We start from the raw sequence: 26217 nt of genomic DNA on the forward strand, positions 1-26217 counted from the left end.
CATGTACAAATGGGCAGAAAACATGAAAAGACATTTTTCTAAAGAAGACATCCAGATGTCTAACAGACACATGAAAAGATGCTCAACATCATTCATCATCATTGAAATACAAATCAAAACCACAATGAGATACCATCTCACACCTGTCAGAATGGCTAATATTAACAAGACAAGAAACAACAGATATTGGTGAGGATGCAGACAAAGGGATCTCTTACACTGTTGGTGGGAATGCAAACTGGTGCAGCTACTCTGGAAAATAGTATGAAGTTTCCACAAATAGTGAAAAATAGAACTACCCTACAACCCAGCAATTGCACTACTAGGTATTTACCCAAGGGATACAAAAATACTGACTCAAAGAGGTACTCCCATACGAATGTTTACAGAAGCACTATCAACAATAACCGAACTATGGAAAGAGCTCAGATATCCATCGACTAATGAATGGATAAAGCAGACATGGTATAGACACAATGGAATATTACTCAGCCATCAAAAAGAAAGAAATCTTATCATTTGCAATGATATGAATGGAACTAGAGTGTATCATGCTAAGCAAAATAAGTCAGAGAAAGACAAATACCATATGCTATCACTGATATGTGGAATTTAAGAAAGAAAACATGAGGGTGCCTGGGTGGCTCAGTCGTTAAGTGTCTGCCTTCGGCTCAGGTCAGGATCCCAGGGTCCTGGGATTGAGCCCCACATCGGGTTCTCTGCTCAGTGGGAAGCCTGCTTCTCCCTCTCCCACTCCCCCTACTTGTGTTCCCTCTCTGCTATCTCTCTCTCTGTCAAATCAATAAATAAAACCTTTAACAACAACAACAAAAAAAGAGTTAATACCATTACCAAAACCATTACAAAAAAGAGAAGAGGAAGGAAAGCTTCTACATTCTATAAGGCCAGAATTATTCTTATACCAAAGGCAAAGACAACACACACTACACACACACATAGACCCCAAACAAAAAACTATAGGCCAATATCCTTGATGACATAGATGCAAAAATCCTCAACAAAGTATTAGCAAACCACACTCAAGAATACATTAAAAGGATCACCACTATCAAGTGGGATTTATTCTGAGGATGGGAGGATAGTCCAAAATTCAAAAAGCAATCAATATGGTACACCATATCAACAAAACAGAGGACAAAAATCATGATCATGTTAATAGATGCAGAAAAAGCATTTGACTAAATTCAACATGCATTCATAATCAAACCTCTTAGCAAAGAGGGCTTAGACAGAAAATAGCTCAACATAATTAAGGCCACATATGAAAACCCCACAGCAAACATAATATTCAGTGGTGATAAATTGAGAATTTTCCTTTAAGATCTTGAACAAGATAAGGATATCCACTCTCACCACTTTTATTCTGCATAGCACTGGAAGTCCTAGCCACAACAATCAGACAAGAAAAAGAAATAAGAGGCATACATACTGGTAAAAAAAAAAAAAAGTTAAATTATCACTCTTTGCAGACGACATGATACTATATATAGAAAAACTTAAAGACTACACACACACACACACACCCCCAGAACTATACAAGTTATAAATTCAGTAAAGTTGCAGGATACAAAACTGTAGTATTGGTAGCATTTCTATATACTAATAAGGAAGTATAGCAAAGAAAAGTTAAGAAAACAATTCCATTAACAATTGCTCCATAGAGAATAAAATACCTAATGATAAACCTAACTAAAGAGGTGAAAGATAGGGGCACCTGGGTGGCTCAGATGGTTGAGTGTCTGCCTTCGGCTCGGGTCATGGTCTCAGGGTCCTGAGATCGAGCCACAGTTGGGCTCCCTGCTCAGTGGAGAGCCTGCTTCTCCCTCTGCCTCTGCTGTTGCTCCCCCTGCTTGTGCTCTCTCTCTCTCTCTGGCAAATAAATAAATAAAATCTTAAAAAAAAAAAAAAAAAAAAAGAGGTGAAAGATCTCTACTTGGAAGAACAAACATTGTTTGTTTAAGATTTTATTTATTTATTTGACAGAGAGAGAGAACACAAGTAGGCAGAGTGGCAGGCAGAGAGAGAGGGAGAAGCAGGCTCCCTGCAGAGCAGGGAGCCCGATGCGGGGCTCGATCCCAGGACCCTGGGATCATGACCTGAGCCGAAGCAGACGCTTAACCAATTGAGCCACCCAGGTGCCCCAACAACAAACATTGTTAAAATGTCTATGCTACCAAGGCAATCTATATACATTTAATGCAATCCACGTCAAAATACCACCAGTATTTTTCACAGAGCTAGAATAATACTAAAATTTGTATGGAACCCCAAAAGATCCTGAATAGCCAAAGCAATCTTGAGAAAAAAGAACAAAGCTAAGGGGCCCCTGGCTCAGATGGTTAAGCATCTGCCTTCTGCTCAGGTCATGATCTCAGGGTCTTGAGATGGAGGCCCTAGTCAGGCTCCCTGCTCAGAGGGAGTTTGCTTCTCCCTCTGCCTCTGCCTGTCTCCCCAGCTTGAGCTCTTGCTTGCTCTCTCTCAAACAAATAAATAAAAATCTTAAAAACAACAACAACAACAAATAAAGCTGAAAGCATCACAATTCCAGATCTCAAGATATACTACAAAGCTGTAATTACAAGACAGTATGTTACTGACACAAAAAGAGACAAATAAGTCAATGGAACAGAATAGAGAGCCCAGAAATAAACGTAAAGTAGACAGTTTTCAAAAGTTAGTAGTTTGGGACCCATACTTTTAGAGGTGTAAGGCTGCTAGCTCTTTGCTAACTTTGGCAAACTTTATAAACCTCGGGTGCTACAAAGACACAAAGTTACTGTTATTTTTATCACTATTTTAATTAGATACAATTTACTGAACAACTATGTCCTAAAATGTTACTGTAATTATCTGCATATAAGTATATGGCAAAAATGTGCTTCAAACAAAACTATGATCTAAAGTCTTTGTTCCAGGGGTGCCTGGGTGGCTCAGTCAGTTAAGTGTCTGCATTTGGCTCAGGTCATGATCCCGGGGTCCTGGGATCGAGCCCCGCATCAGGCTCTCTGCTCAGCGGGAAGCCTGCTTCTCCCTCTCCCACTCCCCGTGCTTGTGTTCCCTCTCTCGCTGTGTCTCTCTCTGTCAAATAAATAAATAAAATCTTCAAAACACACACACACACACACACAGAAACCAAAAACTATACCTTCTAATGTGAATGCCTTTGCCAAATGGTGCACATTTCCTGTGGGCTGTATCTACAACTGTCCTGTGGAATGCTTTTATATAGCATAATATTCTCAAAGTTCATCCATGTGTAGCATATGTAACAATTTTTACAGTAACACATTTTGATTTCTGTCTCGTTTCCTTTTGTGCATATATGATTGATATTTTCTTTCTTCTTACACTGGGTAACAGGTAACATCTTAAATATAAAACAATCTAATTTTAAACTAATAGATACTTACTTTAACTGCAGAAAAGAAACTACTCCTTTATAGCTCTGCATTCCGTCCAACCTCATGTTATTGGTGTCATAAATTATGTCTTCATATATTGTGTAATTGTTACATAGATTTATAACTACGTTTTTGTCTTTTAAATTCTATTAAAGAATGAACATGGAGTATGAATTACGACAGTATGTATTTCCCTTTACTGGAGAATACTATACTTTCATAGGGCTCTAGTTGCATTCATGCATTCTTTCGTTTCAACTTGAAGGACTCTGACATTTCCTACTGGGTAAGTCTAGAGGTAATAAAGTCTGTAGGCTTTGTTTCTCTAGGAATGTGTTAATATCCCCCCTCATTATTGATGGGATAGTTTTGCTGCATATACAATTCTGTGTTGACAGGGTTTTGTTGGTTGTTGGTTTTTGTTTTGTTTTGTTTGTTTTCCCTTTCAACAATTTAAATATATCATCCCTCTGGCCCACAAGATTCCATTCTTCCTTTCTTCCTTCCTTCCTACCTTCTTTTCTTTCTTTCCTTTTTCTTTAGAGAAAGAGAGCACAAGCAGGGTTGGGGAGGGGCAGAGGGAGAGGGAAAGAGAGAATCTTAAGCAGGTTCCACACTCAGTGTGAGCCCAACATGTGTCTTGACCTCAACACCCTGAGATGATGACCTAAGCTGAGATCAAGAGTCAGAAGCTTAACTGACTGAGGCACCCAGGCAGCCCTACCCCACAAGATTTCTTTCTTTTTTAAAAATTTTTATTATTTATTTACTATTTATTTATTTATTTATTTATTTATTTGAGGGCAGGGAGAGATGGAGGAAATAAGCTCAAGCAGACTCTGAGCTGAGCACTGAGCTCAACATAGGGCTCTATCTCAAAACTCTGACATCCATTAGATTCTGTTCACTTTTTCCCTTCTTTCTTCTTCTTCTCAGATTAACAATTTCAAATTACTTGCCTTCAAGTTTGCTGATTCTTTCTTCTGCATGTTTGAATCCTTTGTTGAACCCCTCTAGAAACTTTTTCATTTCAGTTACTGTATTTTTCAACCTCAGAATTTGCTTGGTTCTTTTTTTATACATTCTAAATCTTTACTGACATTCTCATTTTGTTCATGTGTTGTGTTCTTCAAATTCTCTATTTCTTTATTATTGGACTGGGTAATGATTTTTGGACATGTTACCAAAGTACAGGGAACAAAAGCAAAAATGAAGTGAGAGTGCATCAAACTAAAAATCTCTGTAAGCAAAAGAAACAATTAACAAAATGAAAAGGCAACCTACAGAATGTAAAAAAAAGATATATTTGAAGGGCTGCCTGGGTGGCTCAGTCAGTTAAGCAGCTGCCTTCAGCTCAGGTCATGGTCCTGGGGTCCTGGGATCAAGCCCCACATCAGGATCCCTGCTCAGTAGGGAGTCTGCTTCTCCCTCTCCCTCTGCCCATCCCCCTGCTCATGGTCTCTCTCTCTCTCTCTCATTTGCGCTCTCTCTCAAGTAAGTAAGCAAGTAAGTAAATAAATAAATAAATAAATTTGCAAATCATATATCTCATAAGTGATTAACATCCAAAATATATAAGGAACTCATAAAACTCAGTAGTTAGAAAAGCCAATCAAATATTGATCAAATTATGTGAAGAGTCATTTCTTGAAACAAGACATCAAATGACCAACAGATACATGAAAATATGCCTAGCCACACTAATCAGGGAAATACAAATCAAAACTATAAGATATCACCATACATGGGTTAGTTTACCTAATATAAAAAGACAAGTGATAATAAGTGTTGGTGAGAATGTGGAGGAAAAAGAACTCTTGCACAGTGCTGGTGTGAATATAAGTCGACATAGCCATTATGGAAAACACAATGGAATTTCTTCAAAGTATTATAAATACAATTACCTTTTGATCCAGCAATCCCACTTCTGGATATATATCCAAAGTAATTGAAATCAGGATATGAAAGAGATATCTGCAATCCTGTATTTATTCAAGACTTATTCACAATAGCCAATATATAGAAATATACTAAATATCCATCAACAGACAAAACAAATAAAATATGGCATATATATAAACAATGGCAATGGGCTTTTTTCAGCCTTATAAAAGAGTATTCTCATTTCATTCCAAGGAAATTGACTGGGATACTTTCCTCCCTCCCTCCCTCCCTCCCACCCTTTTTTCTTCCTTCCTTCCTCCCTCCCTTCCTCCCTCCTTCCCTCCCTCTCTCCTTCCCTCCCTCCTTCCCTCCTCCCTTCCTCCCTTCCTCCCTCCCTTCCTTCTTTCCATGAACTTGGAGACATTATGCTAAGTGAAATAAACAGGACAAATACTGCATGATCATACTTTTATGTGGTACCTAAAATAGTCAAATTCTTAGGAGGAGGATGGTGGCTGCCAGGGAAAGGGGTGTGAGGAAAATGGAGAGATGCTGGTCAAGGGGTACAAAGTTTCAGCCATGGTAGATAATTAAGTTCTGAAACCCACTGTACACACTGTGACTATATACTGCACTTCCCAGCTGAAATTGCTAGGGGCTCGATTTTAACTGAGCTAATCACAAAACAAAACAAAACAAAACCAGTAAGCAATTGTATGACCAGTATGTTAGTTAGCTCGAAATGATTATTTAACAGTGTAGGCAATTTAACACTATGTAGATAAAACATAAAGTTGCACCTAATTATATACAATTTTGTGAATTTACCTCAATAAAGCTGTAAAAAGTTAAAAAATAATTACTTCTTGGAAAGTACTTACTATTCATTGTTTTCTGTAAATTTTTTAAAGTTTTATTTATTTATTTGACAGAGAGAGAGACAGGGCATAAGTAGGGGGAGCTGCAGGCAGAGGGAGAGGGAGAAGCAGGCTTCCCACTGAACAGGGAGCCCACTGTGGGACTTGATCCCAGGACCCTGGGATCATGACCTGAGCCGAAGACAGATGCTTAACTGACTAAGCCACCCAGGTGTCCCACTTTCTGTAAGTCTTATAACATGTTTGTTTTTCATTTTCTCTTACTGCCTTTCTGTTTGTTTGTTTTTATTTCATAGTGATATGTCTTATTTCCTATCTTCTCTGTATACATTCTGTTGATATTTTCTTTGTAATTGTCACTGCAATTACATAAAACATCTTAAAGTTTTTTTTTTTTTAAGATTTTATTTATTTATTTGAGAGTGAGAGAGATAGCGAGAGCAGGAACACAAGCAGGGGGAGTGGGAGAGGGAGAGGCAGGCTTCCCGCCGAGCAGGGAGCCCGATGCGGGGCTCGATCCCAGGACCCTGGGATCATGACCTGAGCCGAAGGCAGACGCTTAACGACTGAGCCACCCAGGCGCCCAAAACATCTTAAAGTTTTAACAGCCTATTTTAAGCTGATAACTTCAGTGACCTGTAAAACTTCTAGTCCTTTATATCACTGTCCTCACCTGTTTAATGTTAGGGGGTGACAAAATTCCTCTTAATATTGTGTATCAACCTAGATTTATAAATACCTTTTAATGCTTTAAAATAATTCTACCAGATTTAAAAGTGATTTATACACTGACATTACAATACAATACTATAGTTACCTATATTTGTCTACATATTTCCATTTACCAGGGAATGTTCTATTTTCTTATGGTTTCTGTTACTGTTTATTATCCTACTTAAACTTAAAGGACTCCCTTTAGCCTTTCTTGATTGGGCAGGTCTAGTGATAGTGAAAAACATATTTTTATTTATCTGGGAAAGTCTTAAATTGTCCTTCATTTTTGAAGAATAGTATTGCCAGGTCTAATATTTTTGGTTGTCAGTTTTTTCTTACAACACTTTCACTTTTTTAAAAAGATTGATTTTTATTTGCGAGAGAGTGTGTGTGAGAGCTCAAGACTGGAGGGTGGGACAGAGGGAGAGAGAGAGAATTTCAAGCAGAGTCCCCACTGAGCAGGGAGCCCGACATGAGACTCTATCCCAGGACCCTGGGATCATTACTTGAGCCAAAGGCAGATGTTTAACAACTGAGCCACCCATGAGCCCCAGCACTTTTAAATATATTATCTCAATCCCTTTTAGCCTGCAAGGTTTTTTGTAGAAATTCACTGAAAATCTAAAAGGCTTCCCTTTGTTCATAATAAAATCACTTTTCACGGGATGCCTGAGTGTCTCAGTCACTTAAACATGTGCCTTTGGCTCAGGCCATGATATCAGGGTCCTGGGATCGAGCCCCACATCTTGCTCCCTGCTCAGCAGGGAGTCTGCGTCTCCCTCTCCCTCTGCCGTTTCCCCGGCTTGTGCTCACTGTGTCTGACAAATAAATAAAATCTTTTTAAAAATATCACTTTTCTCTTATTGCTTTCAAGATTGTGACATTTTAAAAAGTTTAATTATGGTATGTATTAGCATAGGTCTCATCAGATCTATCTTAGCTGGAGTTCACTAAACTTGGTAAATATGTATATCCATTTCTCTCCTTGTTTGGTCATTATTTCTTCCAAAAGTTTCTCTAACTCTCTGCTCCTCTCTCTTCCTTCTCTTCTGGCACCATATTGCATATATTAATCCATTTGATGGTGTTCCATAAACTCCTGAAGCTCTCTTCACTTTTCTACAGATAATAGGAAAAGAATCATAGGGTGCCTGGGTGGCTCAGTCAGCTGAGTGTCCGACTCTAGGGTTCCATTCAGGTCATGATTTCAGGGACTTGGGATCCAGCCCCTCATGGGGCCCTGCACTCAGTGCAGAGTCTGCTTGGGATTGCCTGTCTCTGTTCTCCCGCTTCTCTGCCTCCCCCTGCTTCGGCTTGATCTCTCTAAAATAAATAAATAAATTTTAAAATCTTAAAAAAAAAAATCATAAAATTTACATGGAACCTCCAAATAGTCAAAACAATTATGAAAAAGTAAGAATACATTGGGAGGATTCAATTTCATTATTTCATTACTTGCTACAAAACTATAGTAATCAAAACTATAGTACCAAAGGAACAGAAATAAACCCTTTGTATACAGTCAGATAATCTTCATCAAGGGTGCCAAGAACACTCAATATGAGCAAGTCTCTTCAATAAAAAGTATCAGGAAAATTGGATATATACATGAAAGAATGAAGGTGAATCCCTACCTTACACCATACATAAAAATCAAGAAAAACTAATTAAAGACATAAATGTAAGACCTACAACTACAAAATTTTTTTGGAAAACATAGAGGAAAATCTTCAAGACATTAGATTTAATAAGGAATTCTTGAATATTACACCAAAAGTATGGCAACAAAAGCAAAAATAGACAAACAGAACTACATTAAAGTTAAAAATTCTGGGGGCGCCTGTGTGGCTCAGTCGTTAAGTGTCTGCCTTCGGCTCAAGTCGTGATCCCAGGGTCCTGGGATCGAGCCCCGCATCGGGCTCCCTGCTCCGCGGGAAGCCTGCTTCTCCCTCTCCCACTCCCCCTTCTTGTGTTCCCTTTCTCGCTGTGTCTCTCTCTGTCAAATAAATAAATAAAATCTTTAAAAAAAAAAAACTTTAAAAGTCTGCACATTAACTGACAGACTGAAAAAGCAATCTTTGGGATAGGAGAAAATATTTGCAAATTATATATCTGACAAATGATTAATATGTGAAATATATCTTTTTAAAAACCTATAACCAATAACATAAACTAAAAACTCAAAATAACTTGACTTAAAAATGAACAAAGGACATGAACAGACTCTAAAGAACATATAATAATGATCAATAAGCATAGGGAAACATGCTCAACATCACTAATCATTAAAGAAATGAAAATCAAAATTCTGGAGGTGCCTGGGTGGCTTAGTCATTAAGCGTCTGCCTTCCGCTCAGGTCATGGTCCCAGGGTCCTGGGATCGAGCCCCGCATCAGGCTCCCTGCTCGGCGGGAAGCCTGCTTCTCCCTCTCCCGCTCCCCCTGCTTATGTTCCTGCTCTCGCCATCTCTCTCTCTCTGTCAAATAAATAAATACAACCTTAAAAAAAAAAAAAAAAAAGAAAATCAAAATTACAATAGCACCTCATGCACATTAGAATGGCTACTACTCCCTGCCGAACACAGACAGAATAAAACACCACCAAAGTGAAAATAACACACATTGGTGAGGATGTAGAGAAATCAAAAGCCTTCTCTAGTGTTGGTAAGGATGTAAAAAGATGCAGGTGCCAAAGAGAACAGTTTGGAGATCCTGAAAATTTAAAAATGGAATTACCATACCACCCAGGCATTACACATGTAGGTATATGTCCAAAAGAATTAAAAGCAGGATCTCAAGAGATGTTTACATACATATGTTCAGCTCAGGATTATTCACAACAGCCAAAAGGTGAAAGTAAACCTACTGAAAAGAAGGAAATCAGGGTGTCTGGGTGGCTCAGTCGTTAAGCATCTTCCTTCAGGTCATGTCTTGATCCAAGGGTCCTGGGCTGGAGCCCTGCATCCAGCTCCCTGCTTGGCAGAGAGTCTGCTTCTCCCTCTGCCTGCTGCTCTCCCTGCTTGTGCTCTCTCTCTGACAAATAAATAAATAAAATCTTAAAAAAAAAAAATCTTGCCACCTTCTCCACCATGAATAACTACTGAATAATGAATAACTACTGAATACATTATACTAAGCTAAAAATAAAACACAAAAAAGACAAATATTGTATGATTCCACTTAGATTATGAAGAACTCAAATTCACAGAAACAAAAGTAGAATGGTAGCTGTGATGAGGGAGAAGGCAAGCTGAGGACAAAGCAGAAGCTGACACCCCACACACACACCCCATGGGATATATGTGACATTCGTCAGGCACTCCTGGCTGCCCTAAAGGAAAAACAAATAGTTAACTTACAGAGATCACAGTCCTGCAAGACACGAGTCTCCCTCAGTTTACTTACAAAACCCTTAGCAATAGCTTCCAGAAGGGAATGTAAATACAATTAAATGTCCTTATAACCTTCAATCCATTGACAGATACTTGACGTGGGCAGAGTGTAATGTTCCTCCAGGAAGCTCCCAACTATCTTGCTGTTAATGCCTTGCTAGAGGGGAAAACGATCTTAACTTGACAATGGCAAGACCTCTGGTATCCTGTAAGTCTTCCTTAACATATGAAAATCCTTTTGAAACCTTCCTTTTTCCTTACCACTCCCAACCCCATGCATATAATCAGCCACTCCTCACAACCCCAGGGCAGCAGCTCTTCCTGCCCAAGGGTCCTGTCCCTGTGCTTTAATAAACCACCATTTTGCACCAAAGATGTCTCAAGAATTCTTTCGTAGTCGTCAGCTCCAGACTCCACCCCACTGAACCTCACCTATATCCCAAAGCCCCATCAATAATGCAATTTCTTTAGAAGTAGGGTAACTATACAAGCAGCATATGAGCATATCCTTACCAACACTTGGCATTTTTGTCTTTTTAGATTAGTAATTCTGATGTTCATGTAATATTCACTGAAATTTTCATTTGCATTTCCCTGAGAGGACAGGATTTTTTTTATATAACTATTCATATTTTAAGTATACCCTTCTGTAAAATGCCTGTTTTTCTTACCTTTCTGAGTTCTCTGGCTATTTTCTCATTATTTATAGATTGTCTTTATGTATTAAGTCTAGATATGAGTCTTCTGTCAGGTATATGCTTTTGCATTATCTTTTCTCAGTCTGTGCATTCCCCTTTTACTCTTTTAAATATCTTTAAGAACAGACATTCTGAATTTTAATGCATTTTCAATCTCTTCTTTTTTAGCTATTACTTTTCTTTTTCCGCATACCGGCATGAAGCCTAACACAGGGCTTGACCTGAACTGAGATCAAGTCAGATGTGTAACCAACTGAGCCACCCAGGTACCCCCCAAGTTATTACTCTCTGTATCTAAGAATCTTTGTGTTTCCGAATCCAAAACCATAAAGATGTTTTCCCAAAACTGAAAATTAACTAAAATGTCCACCAACAGAATGATAAACACAATGGAGTACAATGAACACAATCTATATAAAACATAGATGAAGCTCAAATTAACAATATTAGGCAAAGAAGTCAGAGCCAACAGAGGACGTACAATAGGGTTCCACTGACATAAAATATAACATATGTCAAAACTCATCCCTGGTATTAGAAGTCAGGAAATGATTATTTCATAAAGCATGTGTGAGTAAGTGGTCAAGCCATTTAGTTGTTTTTTTTTTTTTTAAGATTTTATTTATTTATTTGACAGAGAGACAGCGAGAGCGGGAACACAAGCAGGGGGAGTGGGAGAGGGAGAAGCAGGCTTCCCGCTGAGCAGGGAGCCCGATGCGGGGCTCGATCCCAGGACCCTGGGACCATGACCCGAGCTGAAGACAGACGCTTTAAATCTGAATTTCAATTTCACAACTTACCACCTGTATGATTGCCTTATGAAAGTTACTGAAGAACACTGGATATTAGTGAAATTATCTGTGAAATGAGTTAATACTACCCATAGCATAGGGTGGGTATGAAATTAAATGTGAATATATATATATCCTACCAAGCAAAGTGCCTGAATGTTAACATCTTTTCCTCCAAGGTAAACTGTACCCAGGGTGGTATCTATAATTAAAAAGAAAATTGTTTACAACAAATATGTTAAATACAATTCAAACTGACAGTTAATTAGTTATCTATAGCTATTTAATACATTATTCCAAATTCTACGTTCCTAAAACAACATACATTCTATAGTTTTGTCAGTAAGGAATATGGGAACTTTAGCTGGGTTCTCTGGCTCAAAACTGAAATCAAGGTTTTAGCAAGGCCTGTGGCCATTATAGGGTTCAAATATGGAAGGACCCAATTCTGAGTTCATTCATGTAAGCTCCTTGGCAGGATTTATTTCCTTGCAGGTTGCTGAACTGAGGGTCTCAGTTTCTCACTGGTTGTTGTCCAGAGATTTTCTTCCCTTCCTTGCCTTATAATCCTCCCCATAAGATGGCTCAGAACATCAAAGTCAGCAATAAAGAGACCAAAAGAGGACAAACAAGAAAGAGGTTTATTTTGTAATCTATTTTTTGAAAAAATATGACATCATTCTGGCTGTAATTTATTATTTAGAATGGTGTTACTATATCTGACCAGCATTGGGTGAATGAATACCAGCCAGCAGAGATCACTGGGAGAAATTCAGAAAATGCCAACCACATTGAGAATCGATTATTACATTTTATCAAATGTAAGGATCAAAATCAATACTTCACCTTACTGAAGTCAAAGAGTCCCTTGACTAAGCTATGCATTAGAGTACTATAAGATAAAACTATAGTTTGGAATATATTCCAGAGTTCATAAAAAGACACCAAACTAGCAATGGCCTTTGTGATTTAACACTTTATAAAATTCTTTCCTTTCAAAATCCAGATATGAAAATATTTTCCATCTTGCAAAGTGCTTCTTATAACATTAAATTCTTTTGAAAGGAAAAAAAATTAAATCCTCCTATGTTTTCACCAGGTATCAAAAAAAATTACAATGTATGTCAAATTACTTTTTCTTCATTTATTCATTTTCTTTTAAATATGGAAATACACCCAACTGAGGGAAAAATTATACTATGAGTGACAAATGTAACTGAAAAACACATAAAACTGATAAGCCCTATGTGGACCCAACAAAGCTGACAAGTTTTCTTAAGAAATTTAAATAAGTTGGGGTGCCTGGATGGCTCAGTGGGTTAATCATCCAACTCTTGATTTCAATTCAGGTCATGATCTCAGTATTGTGAGCCCAGGAGGAGCACTGTGATCAATGTGGATTCTGCTTAAGATTCTCTCTCCCCTTTCCCTCTATCCCTGCAGCCGTCTTAAAAAATAAATAAATAAAGTGTTAAAAAAAAAGAAATTTAAATAAGTTACATTTAAGTAAAGACAAAAATGCTCTATATTTATCACATCAACAACATCAACTTATGACTTTATATACAGTTTATACTCCATCAACTTCCAAAATGTCCTGCTTTGTTTCATTTTATGCGCTGGCATAGACTATACTAAACTAGAGAACACTAGTTACGTATATCTTTAATTTGATGTTGGACCTCAGGTCACTAATTGTGTGATTCTGAATGAATGTAGGTATTTATTACTTACTCAAAGTCTGCCAATAATCATTTGTAAAACTATTTCAGAACAATTATTACTATTACTACAAACTTTCCCACATTTACTGACCCCTGTAAACCCCTCCAACCTTGGTATTGCTTCCTAGTTGTCAATTCCAGGCACCTGGCTGGGGCTTGAGGTTCATTCACCCTTAGCAGTGTCTTGGCTTGGCAAAGAGGAACATCATTTCTCTCATTAAGGGAGAGGAAGTCAGCCAACTTCATTAATTTCTCTTGGCCACTTTCTCTTATTTGGCCTTACAGGAGACTTCCATATCTCAACTTCCTTACACACACAGCTATTACATTTGTCCTCTAGTGGTGGACCCTCAGACTTGCCAGTCCAGGCAAACATCTGGAACCTACCTAGTCCACTGTGTCCTCAGTGGAGCTGAGCCCTTGGGACAACTACATGCCCACCACAATGGGACCAGGTCACCATGATGACATTGGGCCACTTCCCATGCCTGGGCCAGTCAGTTGCCAGGATTCTTCACCCGTACTCACCTGTCAGCTATGGTTGCCCATCAGCTTCTGTCTTGCCTTCCCACCTACACCTTACTCCAGCTCAGAGTAGGCGTGGGTACTGCTTCCCCTGCCAGTCCTCTCTGGTGAGGATTAGATGCTGGCTGATGTGGGAAACAAAGGCAGAAGAAAAATTACTATATTTCCTTAATACCTACAGCTCAAGTCCTTGAAACAGGCAGAGTGACATTCCTCCAGCGATTCAACCCCCAGGATCCTGTAAATCTACTTTAATGTATAAAAATTCCTCTGGAAACTTCCTTTATCTCTAAACTCCCCAAGATACATGTTGGCAATCATCCCCCAAGCATATGACCCACCAATACATATCTGAAGGGTCTCATGGTTAGGGTTTTATTAGATTGTAATAAATGACCTTTTCCCAACAATAGCTAGCTCCCTCGAGGTCCTGGAAACCTTGCTTCCAAAATTCCTTAGAGACATATGGTATCCCTAACCCCTTCCCAACTTGAAAGTATATAATGGACCACTCCTCATGACTCCGGTGCAGCTCTTTCTGACCATGGGTCTTATCTCCGTGCTTCAATAAAATTACCTTTTGCACCAAAGACTTCTGAAGAATTCTCCTTGGTCATCAGCTTCAAACCTTAATGTCTTTCCTATATCACTAGCCTCTGCTGCATTTGCCCCTCCCCTTGTCCTTCCTTAGTAAGTCCTTCCTATAGAGGTCTGCCTCCTATTTCTGGATCTGGTCTTCAGATGAGTTTGGCTACTAAACTGCCAGAAGCAGGGATCCCAACTGGTGCTTTGACTAGGCAGTAACAAAGATAGTGCAGGTGGCTAGGGAGGGTTTGGGGGTGAGAAGTAAAAGCAACTGTGCAGGGTAGTCTCGCAAGAATCCAGGAGTGGGACAAGCACTTAACACTACCCTGATTGGTAAATAGACCTTATGGTACAGGTTACTGGGGAAGTTACTGTGTGCTTGGAAGGGATTTTCAAATAGGTGGAACAGGGAGTAGGCAAGGGAAAGAAAAGGAAAGCGCCTGGCAGACAATCGTGTAGTTGAAAGGCTTCCTTTGGACTCATTGAGTCCATTCCTACTCCCTATTCTGGATTCACAAAGGATTCTTTGCAATGACTCAACTGCTGCTTCTCCATGTTGTTGAGTCACTTTGTGGAAGACCTTGCCATGTACTTGGAGTGGGGAGTTACATCTGGAGTCATAACCGCTGGTTTCTTATGTGAGTCACTTTTTCTTATTTGGCCTTTCAGGAAGGAGCCTTCCATATCTCAAGTAATTGCTAATAATTGGGAAAGAATCCTGTTTTATTTTTTCTTGCCTATTAATTTATTTCATCAGATTCAGGATTTCTTAAGTGCCAGCTACTGAAAGTATACAGATGTGCACCAACACCAGGAGGGTACTGGCCTAAAATCAAAGTTTGCTTTAAAAACATAGACTTGTGCAATAGTACAAATGTAACCAAACCAAGGTGAGTTCACTCTTTGATGAGTCAGAAACTGCACCAGGTGGAATTGTGGCACAAAGAGAACTATCTGCAGCACATAAAGAGATCACAAGGAACGGTTCCAAAGCTGTAACTCTCTGAGAGAAGGTAAATGGGTTCTCTGTCTCTCTTTAAGAGTGGGGAGATAGTAGGGAAGGAAGGCAGAGGAAGACAGAAGCTTTTTTTATTTTTTTAAAGATTTTATTTATTTATTTGACAGAGAGAGACACAGTGAGAGAGGGAACACAAGCAGCGGGAGTGGGAGAGGGAGAAGCAGGCTTCCCGCGGAGCAGGGAGCCCGATGTGGGGCTCGATCCCAGGACCCTGGGATCATGACCTGAGCCGAAGGCAGACGCTTAACCGACTGAGCCACCCAGGCGCCCCAAGACAGAGAATCTTAAGCAGGCTCCATGCCCAGTACAGAGCCCCACCCGGGGTTTGATATCACAACCCTGAGATCATGACCAGAGCTGAAATCAACAGATGCTTAACCCACTGAGCCACCCAAGTGCACCAGATGGGTTCGTTTTTTTTAGGGTTGGTGTGAATATTTAGATAGGGAAGCCTTGCCATACTATGTAGAAGCAGGCATAATCCTCCACATGTGCCTGAAGGAAACATGCCTATGTATACACCATATGTTTTGTAAATGAGGCGGAGGCTCCTTGCATGGAGATTTTAGTTTTAGAATGGGGTAAGGATGACTGTAGGTCATTCCAGAGTTCACTCCAGGGTTCATCTGTACAAGCTCACGTCAGGTATTTAGCTCAAAGAGTCTGGATGCTTTGGACTCACAGGAGGTGCTAGGGCAGTTGCTATCACTGGAGGCGTGGTTTCAAGTTTCATTTGCCTGAGTCAAAAGGAAAGCCCAGAAGAAGGGCTTAATGAAAAATGTAACATAAAGGTTAGTTAGTACAAGCAGGTGGGCAGTAAAGGTCAGCTCCTGGGATCTAAGCTGGTAACCCAAGGTTTGAGCTTAGGAGGGCCCCACAATTAGCCTAGCTCTTGTCAAAAACCAAATTCTATATGTTAAGTAAAACAAAGCAGAAAGATAAGTTTATCTTAGAACTTTTGAGCTGCAACCTTGTAAGGTCAACTCTTCAGAGCAATGAGTTTCAAGTTACAGACTAAGAGATTTTTATGAGTTAAACGCAAAAATCATTTGGCTTTTTCAGCTAACTAGTTGCCTCATGATCCTTCTTATTAGGATCACAGTAGCTGAGTTATGGGAACAAGGAAGTTCAGAGATGGCTGAACAGATATGGTGTTTGGGATTGGCTCTGGTTTCTACTGACTTTTGAGAAGAGCTATAAATTCCTGTAAAACTAAGTTTTCTTTTCTTTCTTTTTTTTTTTTTAAGATTTTATTGATTCTGAGAGAGAGAGAGAGAACCAGCAGGGGGAGCAGCAGAGGGAGAGGGAGAAATAGACTCTCCACTGAGCAGGGAGCCCGATGTGGGACTTGATCCCAGAACTCTGGGATCATGACCTGAGCCAGAAGCAGATGTCCAACTGACTAAGCCACCCAGGTGCCCCAGGTTAAGTTTTCTTTATGTACCTGTAAGACTGGGAAACTGAAGGGACCCCATAAAAACAAGCCATTTTTTTCTTTTGCTCTTTCTATTCTTCTATTCTTGCTGAGACCTAAATCCCCAAAACCCCACTCTACGCATGCCTTATAATGAAAATAGCATATATCCTCCTTGTAAGGGACAAAGAGATAATGGTACCTTTAGAGTCTTCCAGCACAACTGATAACATCTAAGAAGTTACCAGGAAGAGTTGTCATAAACGCTCTCCAAGACCAGGGACTCCAAACACTCTGACTGTCAATACCCCTGACTTCAGGGAATGAGTGATTTATGAAAGACACCTGGACCCAATCCTTGTTCTGACCAGCTCCTGGATGCCTAACAGGACACATGCACCAGACCACAACTGCCAATAAAAACCCCAGACCCCAAGTAAAGATGAGACTCATGCTCTTTCCTTTCTGACTCTCCTGTATGCTCCGTTCTTATCTCTCTCTTAATCTCTCTCTCTCTATATATATGTTATATATGTATGTATGTACATATATATGGGTGTGTATATATACATATATATATATATATATATAATATCTTCAATAAACTGCTTTCACCTCTTGCTGGCTCAAGTTTGATTTATAGCCTTCATGAACCCAAGGACTATCTTGGCTAGTCCTGCAGGAACCCCTTTGGGTCCTCGGACCTGGCCTGCCAGTATCACCTACATTGACTATCTCCACATTGTTCCTGACATAAGTGACTCTATTTTAGTTAGGTTCACACTCTGCTGGTGCAGTTTTGAAATGCTTAATAACTTTTAACAAGTAGATTCATATATGCATTGCACTGGGCCCTGCAAACTGTGTAGCCAGTTCTGCCTGGGATAATATAAATGAGGGAAAAAAAATTACAGTTCAGTACAGTAAGTCTATGACAAATGAATACAGTGATGAGTGACAGAAATAGGAAAAGATTGTCATGAAATATCAAAGAGAAATTCTTGAGGACAGTTATACAGGAATAGGAATTAACCCAGTGATCTAGTCAGAGTTCAGTCAGGAGACAGACCACCTCTTATTTAACTGAACTAATTAATAAAATTGATAATTAGGTTATTGAAAAGGTAAAAAGAGGACTATCAACATATCACAGAAGTAGCAATAGGGAAGCAACACCTAGAGTACTAAGAACAACAGAAAGAAGTTAGGATTTTAGTGACTTAGATTTATAGGTAGGACCGTTATTGAAAACTGACCATGCTTTGAAGCCAAAATACAACGCAAAGACAGAGTTTGGGATAACGAGGAACAGTCACTTTATTGCTTTGCCCAGCAAAGGAGGCTGCAGCTGCCTATGGCCTTCAAAAGCCTGCAGGCCTTCCTGGAGGAAGGGGCTGGGGCGTTTTATAGGGAAATACAGGAGCCAGCCTGTTTCGACAGGAATTGTGTGTGCTGCCAGCCTCCTTCTTCATGTTTTCAGGGTGCTCCTGGGTTCCTGAGACAAAAGACTAAGAGGGAAGAGAGAGGTTTGTGGAAGAGACGTAAAGGTTACTTTAAAATTGAGCTTCAAGTGGGGCATCTGGGTGGCTGAGTTGGTTAAGTGTCTGTTTCTTGATTTCATCTCAGGTCGTGATCTCAGTATAGAAAGATGGAGCCCTATCTTGGGTTCTGTGCTCAGCAGGGAGTCAGCTTGTCCATCTCCCCACCCCACCCTCTACTCCTGGCTTGTGCTCTCTCTCTCTCAAATAAATAAATAAATAAAATATTTTAAATTGAGCTTCAAGGGGCAGCTGGCTGGTTTAGTCAGAAGAGCATGCGATTCTTGATCTCAGGGTCACAAGTTCTAGGCCCACACTCAGTGTAGGGATTACTTAAATAAATAAAATTTTTAAAAAATATTTTTAAAAAATAAATATAAAATAAAATTTTTTTTAAATATTAAAATGGAGCTTCACTAGAAGCATTAGTGCAGCCATTTTTATATTTGCTCAACTTTTTCAGGACTTTGAAAAACTGAGATGTTAGAAAAGGACATCTGGCAGATGTCATGTCTTTGAAGGGAAACGAAGGAGGCTATGTTACCAGGAGCAGGGAAAATTGCACTGGATCCAGCTAATAATATTGGTAAGGTCTGTTGCTGTTTGTTGAAAACAAAACAAATAGAATAAAGCTAATGTCAACCTACATCTTGAAGCAAAGCAGTTCTAGCGTGAGCAGCCAGACATTTTTAGAGTTGGACATGGTGGTAAAAGGGCCATTCATTCTTGTTAAACACCCACATATTGGATGAACACCATACCAAAACACTCACAGAAAATCTGCTTGGGTTCAGAGTTTCACGGTAAGAAGGACTTCACTATCCAACTTACAAATCTGCCTATAAGAATTTAATGCTTGTTGGACATCAGTAAAAAAGGCAGAAAAGGAACATGAAAACTCAGCCTCTTTACAAAAGCAATGAAAAAACTGGCAAAAACTGCCAGAATCACTTTTCAGAAATCTAGAAACTAATCATAAGGCTGCAGGAAAACCAGGAGTGCTTACTCAAAAAAAATAACTGACTTTCAGTAAGATAGTGAGCTGAAGGACATTTAACTTGCTCTAGTTTCATGCACACAAACTAGCTCAGCCTTATAAATATTAGCCTGTGTTCCACATAGCAGTATTAGAAAAAGGAGAATGAAGTAATTCTGGTTTGGAAACAATAGTCTGTATGGTCTCTCCTTCTATTCTGGAGTAGAAAAGAATGGCTCCCTGGCTCCCTGGAAGACTGCTGGCTCCCTGGAAGACTGGTTCAAAAGATTTGTCTTTATCCCATTTAACCCAGAACTCAGGCAGTATAAAGCCAGTCTTCAAACAACTGAAGACTCTTTCTCTAAAAGATTTACAGGCAAATATTTTAGTTCCTACTACTTGCTACATAAAATGAAGCCAAAGTTTGAAGATGGAAGAAGAAATAAATTGAGAAGAAGTAAATCAAATGGAGAATTGAAAAACAACAGAAATAAGTCAACAAAACCAAGAATTGGGTTTAAAAAAAAAAAAAAAAGGAAGGAAATCAACAATCTCTTAGTTCCACTAGGGAAAAAAGAGAACCCAAAAATTAAAACCAGAAATGAACAAGGAGACATTAAAATGTATGCTTCCAATATAAAAAAGATGGGACACTTGGGTGGCTCAGTTGTTGAGCGTCTGCCTTCAGCTCAGGTCATGATCCCGGGGTCCTGGGACTGACTTGGGCATCTGGCTCCTGGCTCAGCAGGGACTCTGCTTCTCCTTCTGCCTGACATTCGCCCTGCTTGTGTGCGTACTCTCTCTCTGACAAATAAATAAATAAAATCCTTAAAAAAAGAAAAGAAAAGAAAACCCCAGGACCAGATATGGCTTTACAGCTGGCTTCTTCTATTTTTTTTTTTTTTTAAGATTTATTTATTTATTTGACAGAGAGTGACACATGAGAGAGGGAACAGAAGCAGGGGGAGTGGGAGAGGGAGAAGCAGACCAGAGCGGGGAGCCTGATGCGGGGCTCAATCCCAGGACCCTGGGATCATGACCTGAGCCAGAGGCAGATGCTTAACGACTAAACCACCCAGGCGCCCCAGCTGGCTTCTTCCAAATATTCAAAGAATTAATAACAATTCTAAAAATCTTTCGGAAAACAGAAGGAAAGGTAATAGTTCCAAACTGATCTTTTGAAGCCAGCATTACCCTAATAGCAACACCATACGAAAACATCACAAGAGGGGCACCCAGGTGGCTCAATCAGTTAAGCAGCTGACTTCAGCTCAGGTCATGATCTCAGGATCCTGGATCAAGACTTGCATCGGGCTCCCTGCTCAGAGGAGAGCCTGCTTCTCCTTCTCCCTCTGCCACTCCCCCTACTTGTGCTCTCGCTCTCTCTTTCTCAAATAAATAAGTAAAATCTTAAAAAAAAAATCCTTAAAAAAAAAAAGATATCACAAGAGAAGAAAGCTACAGGTTAGTATCTTTGATGAACATAGATGCAAAAAATAAAATCCTAGCAAACCAAATTCAATAACACATCAAAAATTATACAACATGACCTAGTGGATTTATCCTTGAGATGCAAGTTTGATTTAACATATACAAATCAATAGTGTGATACACATTAACAGAATGAGATAAATACATGACGATCTCAATAGATAAAGAGAAAGCATTTGACAAAGTTCAACACTGATTCATCATAAAAACCCTCAACAAATAGGTTTGGAAGTACCTTACATCAAAATAATAAAGGCTATTTATGAAAAACTCACAGGCAACATAAAAATCAATGGGAAAAACTGAACGGTTTTCTTCTAAGATCCCTTACAAAGCAAGGATGCCCATATTTGCTGCTTCATATTCAACATCTCAATTTTTTTCAACTTCAAGTATCAGCCAGAGCAACTATGCAAGAAAAAGAAATAAAAGGCATCCAGGGCATCCAACTGGGTGACTCGGTTGGTTAAGCAACTGCCTTCGGCTCAGGTCATGATCCTGGAGTTCCGGGATCGAGTCCCGCATCAGACTCCCGGCTTGGCAGGGAGTCTGCTTCTCCCTCTGACCCTCCTCCCTCTCCTGCTCTCTGTCTCTCATTCTCTCTCTCGCAAATAAATAAAATCTTAAAAAAAAAAAGAAAGAAAGAAAGAAAGAAAAGGCATCCAAATCAGAAAGGAGGAATTAAAACTATATTTGTATGCAGATCATATGATCCTATATGTAGAAAATCCTAAAGGGGCATCTGGGTGGCTCTGCAGTTGAGTGTCTGCCTTCGGCTCAGGTCATGATCCCAGGGTCCTGGGATGGAGCCCCACATCGTGCTCCCTGCTCCGTGGGAAGCCTGCTTCTCCCTCTCCCACTCCCTCTGCTTCTGTTGTCTCTCTCTGTCAAATGGATGAATAAAATCTTTAAAAAAAAAAAAGAAAATGATTTTATTTCCTTTGAATACCCAGCAGCAGTATTACTGGATATGGTAGTTCTATTTTTAAGAAATTTCTATACTGTTTTCTCTAGTATCTGTACCAATTTATATTTACCAGTGTACAAGAAAGGTTCCCTTTTATCCACATCCTCACCAGAATGATATCTTTTGTCTTTTTCATAATAGGTATTCTAACAGGTGTTGTGAGGTGACATTTCCTGACGGTATGATTTGCATTACCTGAGGATTAATGACATTGAACTTTTTTGTACTTTTTGGCATATGGATGACCTTTGGAAAAATGTATTCAGATCCTTGCCCATTTTTCTTCTTCTTCTTCTTATTATTTTTTAAGATTTTATTTATTTGACAGAGAGAGACACAGCGAGAGAGGGGAACACAAGCAGGGGGAGTGGGAGAGGGAGAAGCAGGCTTCCCACTGAGCAGGGAGCCCGATGTGGCACTCCATCCCAGGACCCTGGGATCATGACCTGAGCCGAAGGCAGACGCTTAACGACTGAGCCACCCAGTCGCCCCTTTCTCATTATTTTTAAAAGATTTTATTTATTTCAGAGAGAAATAACGAGCAAGGGGAGGGGCAGAGGGAGAAGCAGACTCCCTGCTCACAAGGGTGCCCAATGCGGGACTCAATCCCGGGACCCAGGGATCATGACCTGAGCCAAAGGCAGACGCTTAAGGACTGAGCGAGATGTCCTTCCTTGCTCTTTTTTTTTTTTTAAGATTTTATTTATTTATTTGACAGATAGATACATAGCGAGAGAGGGAACACAAGCAGGGGGAGTGGGAGAGGGAGAAGCAGGCTTCCCGCAGAGCAGGGAGCCCGATGCGGGGCTCGATCCCAGGACCCTGGGATCATGACCTGACCGAAGGCAGATGCTGAACGACTGAGGCACCCAGGCGCCCCTGTTCCTTGCTCATTTTTAAATCAGGTTGTTTTGGCTATTGAGTGGTATGAGTTAATATACATATTTTTTGTTATCAGATACATAATTTGCAAACATTTTTTCCTATTTAGTACATTGCCTTTTCTATTGTTTCCTATGCTTGGCAGAAGCTTTTTAGTTTGATGCAATCCCACTTGCTTATTTTTGCTTTTGTTGCCCCTACATTGCTATCAATTGTAATCATCACTAAGACTTCTCAGCTTTGAGTTTTATGACTTCAGGTCTTTATCCATTTTGAGTTATTTTTTGTGTAAGATAGGGGTCCAGTTTCATTCTTTTGCATGTAGATGTCATTTTCCCAAGACCATTTATTGAAAAGACTATCCTGGGGCACCTGGATGGCTTAGTTGGTTAAGCAGACCACTCTTGGTTTGGGCTCAGGTCATGATCTCATGTTCCTGGTATTAAGCTTCATGAAGGAATCCACACTCAGAGAGGAGGCGGCTTGAGGATTCTCTCTTCCTAACATAAATATATCTTAGGGAAAAAAAAATAAAGAAGACTATCCTTTTTCCAGTATATATTCTTGGCTCCTTTGTTGTAAATTAATTGACCATATATGCATGGGTTTACTTCCAGGCTCTCTGGTTGTTTGTTTTTAGGTCAGTACACACTATTTTGATTACTGCAGTTTTGTAACATGGCTTGAAATCATGAACTGTGATGCCTCTAATTTGTTCTTTTCAAGATTACTTACTTAATCTTTTCAAGATTACTTTGCCTATATGGATCCTTTGTAGTTTCATACACATTTTAGGATTTTTTTTCTGTATTTCTGTTACCAAAAAAAGCCTTTCAAATATTGATAAAGGTTACACTGAATCTATAGATCATTTTGGCAAGTAGAGACATTTACCTTTTAAAGATTTATTTATTTATTTGACAGAGACACCGTGAGAGAGGGAACAAAACTGACTGAGCCACCTGGGTGTCCCTTTTAATATCTTTTGATAGATTATTAGTATACAGAAATTCAACTGATTATGTATATTGACTTTGTATCCTGTGACACAACTAAATTTCTGTTATTTTTATATTTATTATATTTTTATATTTAATTTTATTTATTTTATTTTAATTTTATTTTATTTTAATTTTATTTATTTTATTTTTATTTTATATTTAAATATTTTTATATTTATTAACAGTTATCTGTTTGTGGGGCACCTGGGTGGCTCAGTTGTTAAGCAGCTGCCTTCAGCTCAGGTCATGATCCTAGGGTCCTGGGATCGAGCCCCACATTGGGCTCCCTGCTCTCAGGAAGCCTGCTTCTTCCTCTCCCACTCCCTCTGCTTTTGTTCCCTCTCTCTGTCAAATAAATGAATAAAATCTTTAAAAAAACCCCAAAAAACAAGACAGTTATCTGTATGTGTGTGTATGTGTATAGTATTTATATATAAACATAAGGATTTTTTTATATATAAGCTCATGCCATCTGCAACAGATTAATTTTTCTTCCTTTATTATCCTGATGACTTTTCCTTTTCTTGTCCAAATGTTCTTGGTAGTACTTCCAATACTGTGTTGAAAATGAAAGTGGGCATCTTTAGCTTGTTCCTAATCTAGAGGAAAAGCTTTCATCTCACTATTGAGCATGATGTTGGCTATGGGCTTGTCATTTATGATCTGTATTATTTTGAGGTATGGTCCATTTACACTGTTTCTTGTGAGTTTTTATCAAGACAGGATGTTTAATTTTGTTAAATGCTTATTTTGCATCCACTGAGATACTTTTGTGAGGGCAGCATTACCCTGTTACCAAACTCAGACAAGGATGCCACCTAAAAAGAAAATTACAGGCCAATATCCCTGATGAAGATGTAAAAAACCTCAAGAAAGGGGCACCTTTAAGAAAGGGTGGCTCAGTTGATTAAGCAATTGATTTTTGATTTCAGCTTGGGTTATGATCTCAGGGTCGAGGGATTGAGCACCATATCTCAGGCTCCATGCACAGCACAGAATATGTTTGGGATTCCCCCTCTCCTTCTGCCCCTCCCACTGCTCAAGCTTTCTCCCTCTAAAATAAATAAATAGATAAAACCTTAAAAAACAACCCCCCCCCCCCGGCAAAAAACAAAAGCCAAACAAACAAAAGCCAAAAACCAATCAAACAAAAATCTCAACAAAGTATTAGCAGACCAAATTCCACAGTACATTAAAAGAGTCACTCACTGTGATCAACTGGGATTTATTCCGGGGATTGCTTCAATATCCATAAATCAATCAATGTGATACCACACATTAACAAAATAAAGGATAAAAACCATAAGATCATTGCCATAGATGCAGAAAAGACATGTGACAAAGTTCAACATGTATTTACTTATTTATTTTAAAGATTTTTTTTTAAAGATTTTTTATTTATTTATTTGATAGAGAGAGACACAGAGCGGGAGAGAACACAAGCAGGGGGAGTGGGAGAGGGAGAAGCAGGCCTCCCGCCCAGCAGGGAGCCCGATGCGGGGCTCTATCCCAGGACCCCGGGATCGACCTGAGCTGATGGCAGATGCTTAACGACTGAGCCACCCAGGCGCCCCTATTTTAAAGATTTTATTTATTTATTTGACAGAGAGAAACACAGCGAGAGAGGGAACACAAGCAGGGGGAGTGGGAGAGGGAGAAGCAGGCTTCCTGCCAAGCAAGGAGCCCGATGCAGGGCTCCATCCCAGGACCCTGGGATCATGACCTGAACGGAAGGCAGACGCTTAACAGCTGAGCCACGCAGGTGCCCCAGAAAACAAAAAATTTTAAGAGGGAGCTGCTACCATCAAAACCCCCAAAATCTTGCCATTTGCAACAATGTGGATGGAACTAGAGAGTATTATGATAAGGAAATAAGTCAATCAGAGAAAGACAATTATATGATCTCATTGATACGAGGAATTTGAGAAACAAGATCGAGGATCATAGGGGAAGGGAGGAAAAAAATGAAACAAGATGAAACCAGAGAGGGAGACAAACCATAGAGACTCTTAATCTCAGGAAACTGAGGGTTGCTGGAATGGTGGGGGGTGGGAGAGATGGGGTAGCTGGGTGATGGACACTGGGGAGGGTATGTCCTCTGGTGAGCACTGTGAATTGTGTAAGACTGGTGAATCACAGACCTGTACCTCTGAAACAAATAACACATTGTATGTTAAAAAAAAAAAATAGTAGGAAGGGAAGGGGGGAATTGGAGGGAGAGATGAACCATGGGAGACTATGGACTCTGAGAAACTGAGGGTTCTAGAGGGGAGAGGGGTGGGAGGATGGGTGAGCCTGTTGATGGGTATTAAGGAGGG

General features: G+C 39.6%; 1 protein-coding gene across 1 annotated transcript in view; it reads right to left on the reverse strand.

Moving 5' to 3' along the window:
• The window catches only part of LOC110582161 (OFD1 centriole and centriolar satellite protein), a 27200-nt gene extending 16014 nt beyond the window's left edge, over nt 1-11186 (reverse strand). Inside the window, exon 1 of the mRNA XM_044912040.1 lies at nt 11181-11186. Coding sequence (XP_044767975.1) covers nt 11181-11186 — 6 coding nt within the window. The remainder of the gene's footprint in view (nt 1-11180) is intronic.
• Nucleotides 11187-26217: the final 15031 nt, after the last annotated feature.

This window comes from Neomonachus schauinslandi, chromosome Y, assembly GCF_002201575.2.
Source record: "Neomonachus schauinslandi chromosome Y, ASM220157v2, whole genome shotgun sequence".
Classification (NCBI taxonomy): Eukaryota; Metazoa; Chordata; class Mammalia; order Carnivora; family Phocidae; genus Neomonachus; species Neomonachus schauinslandi.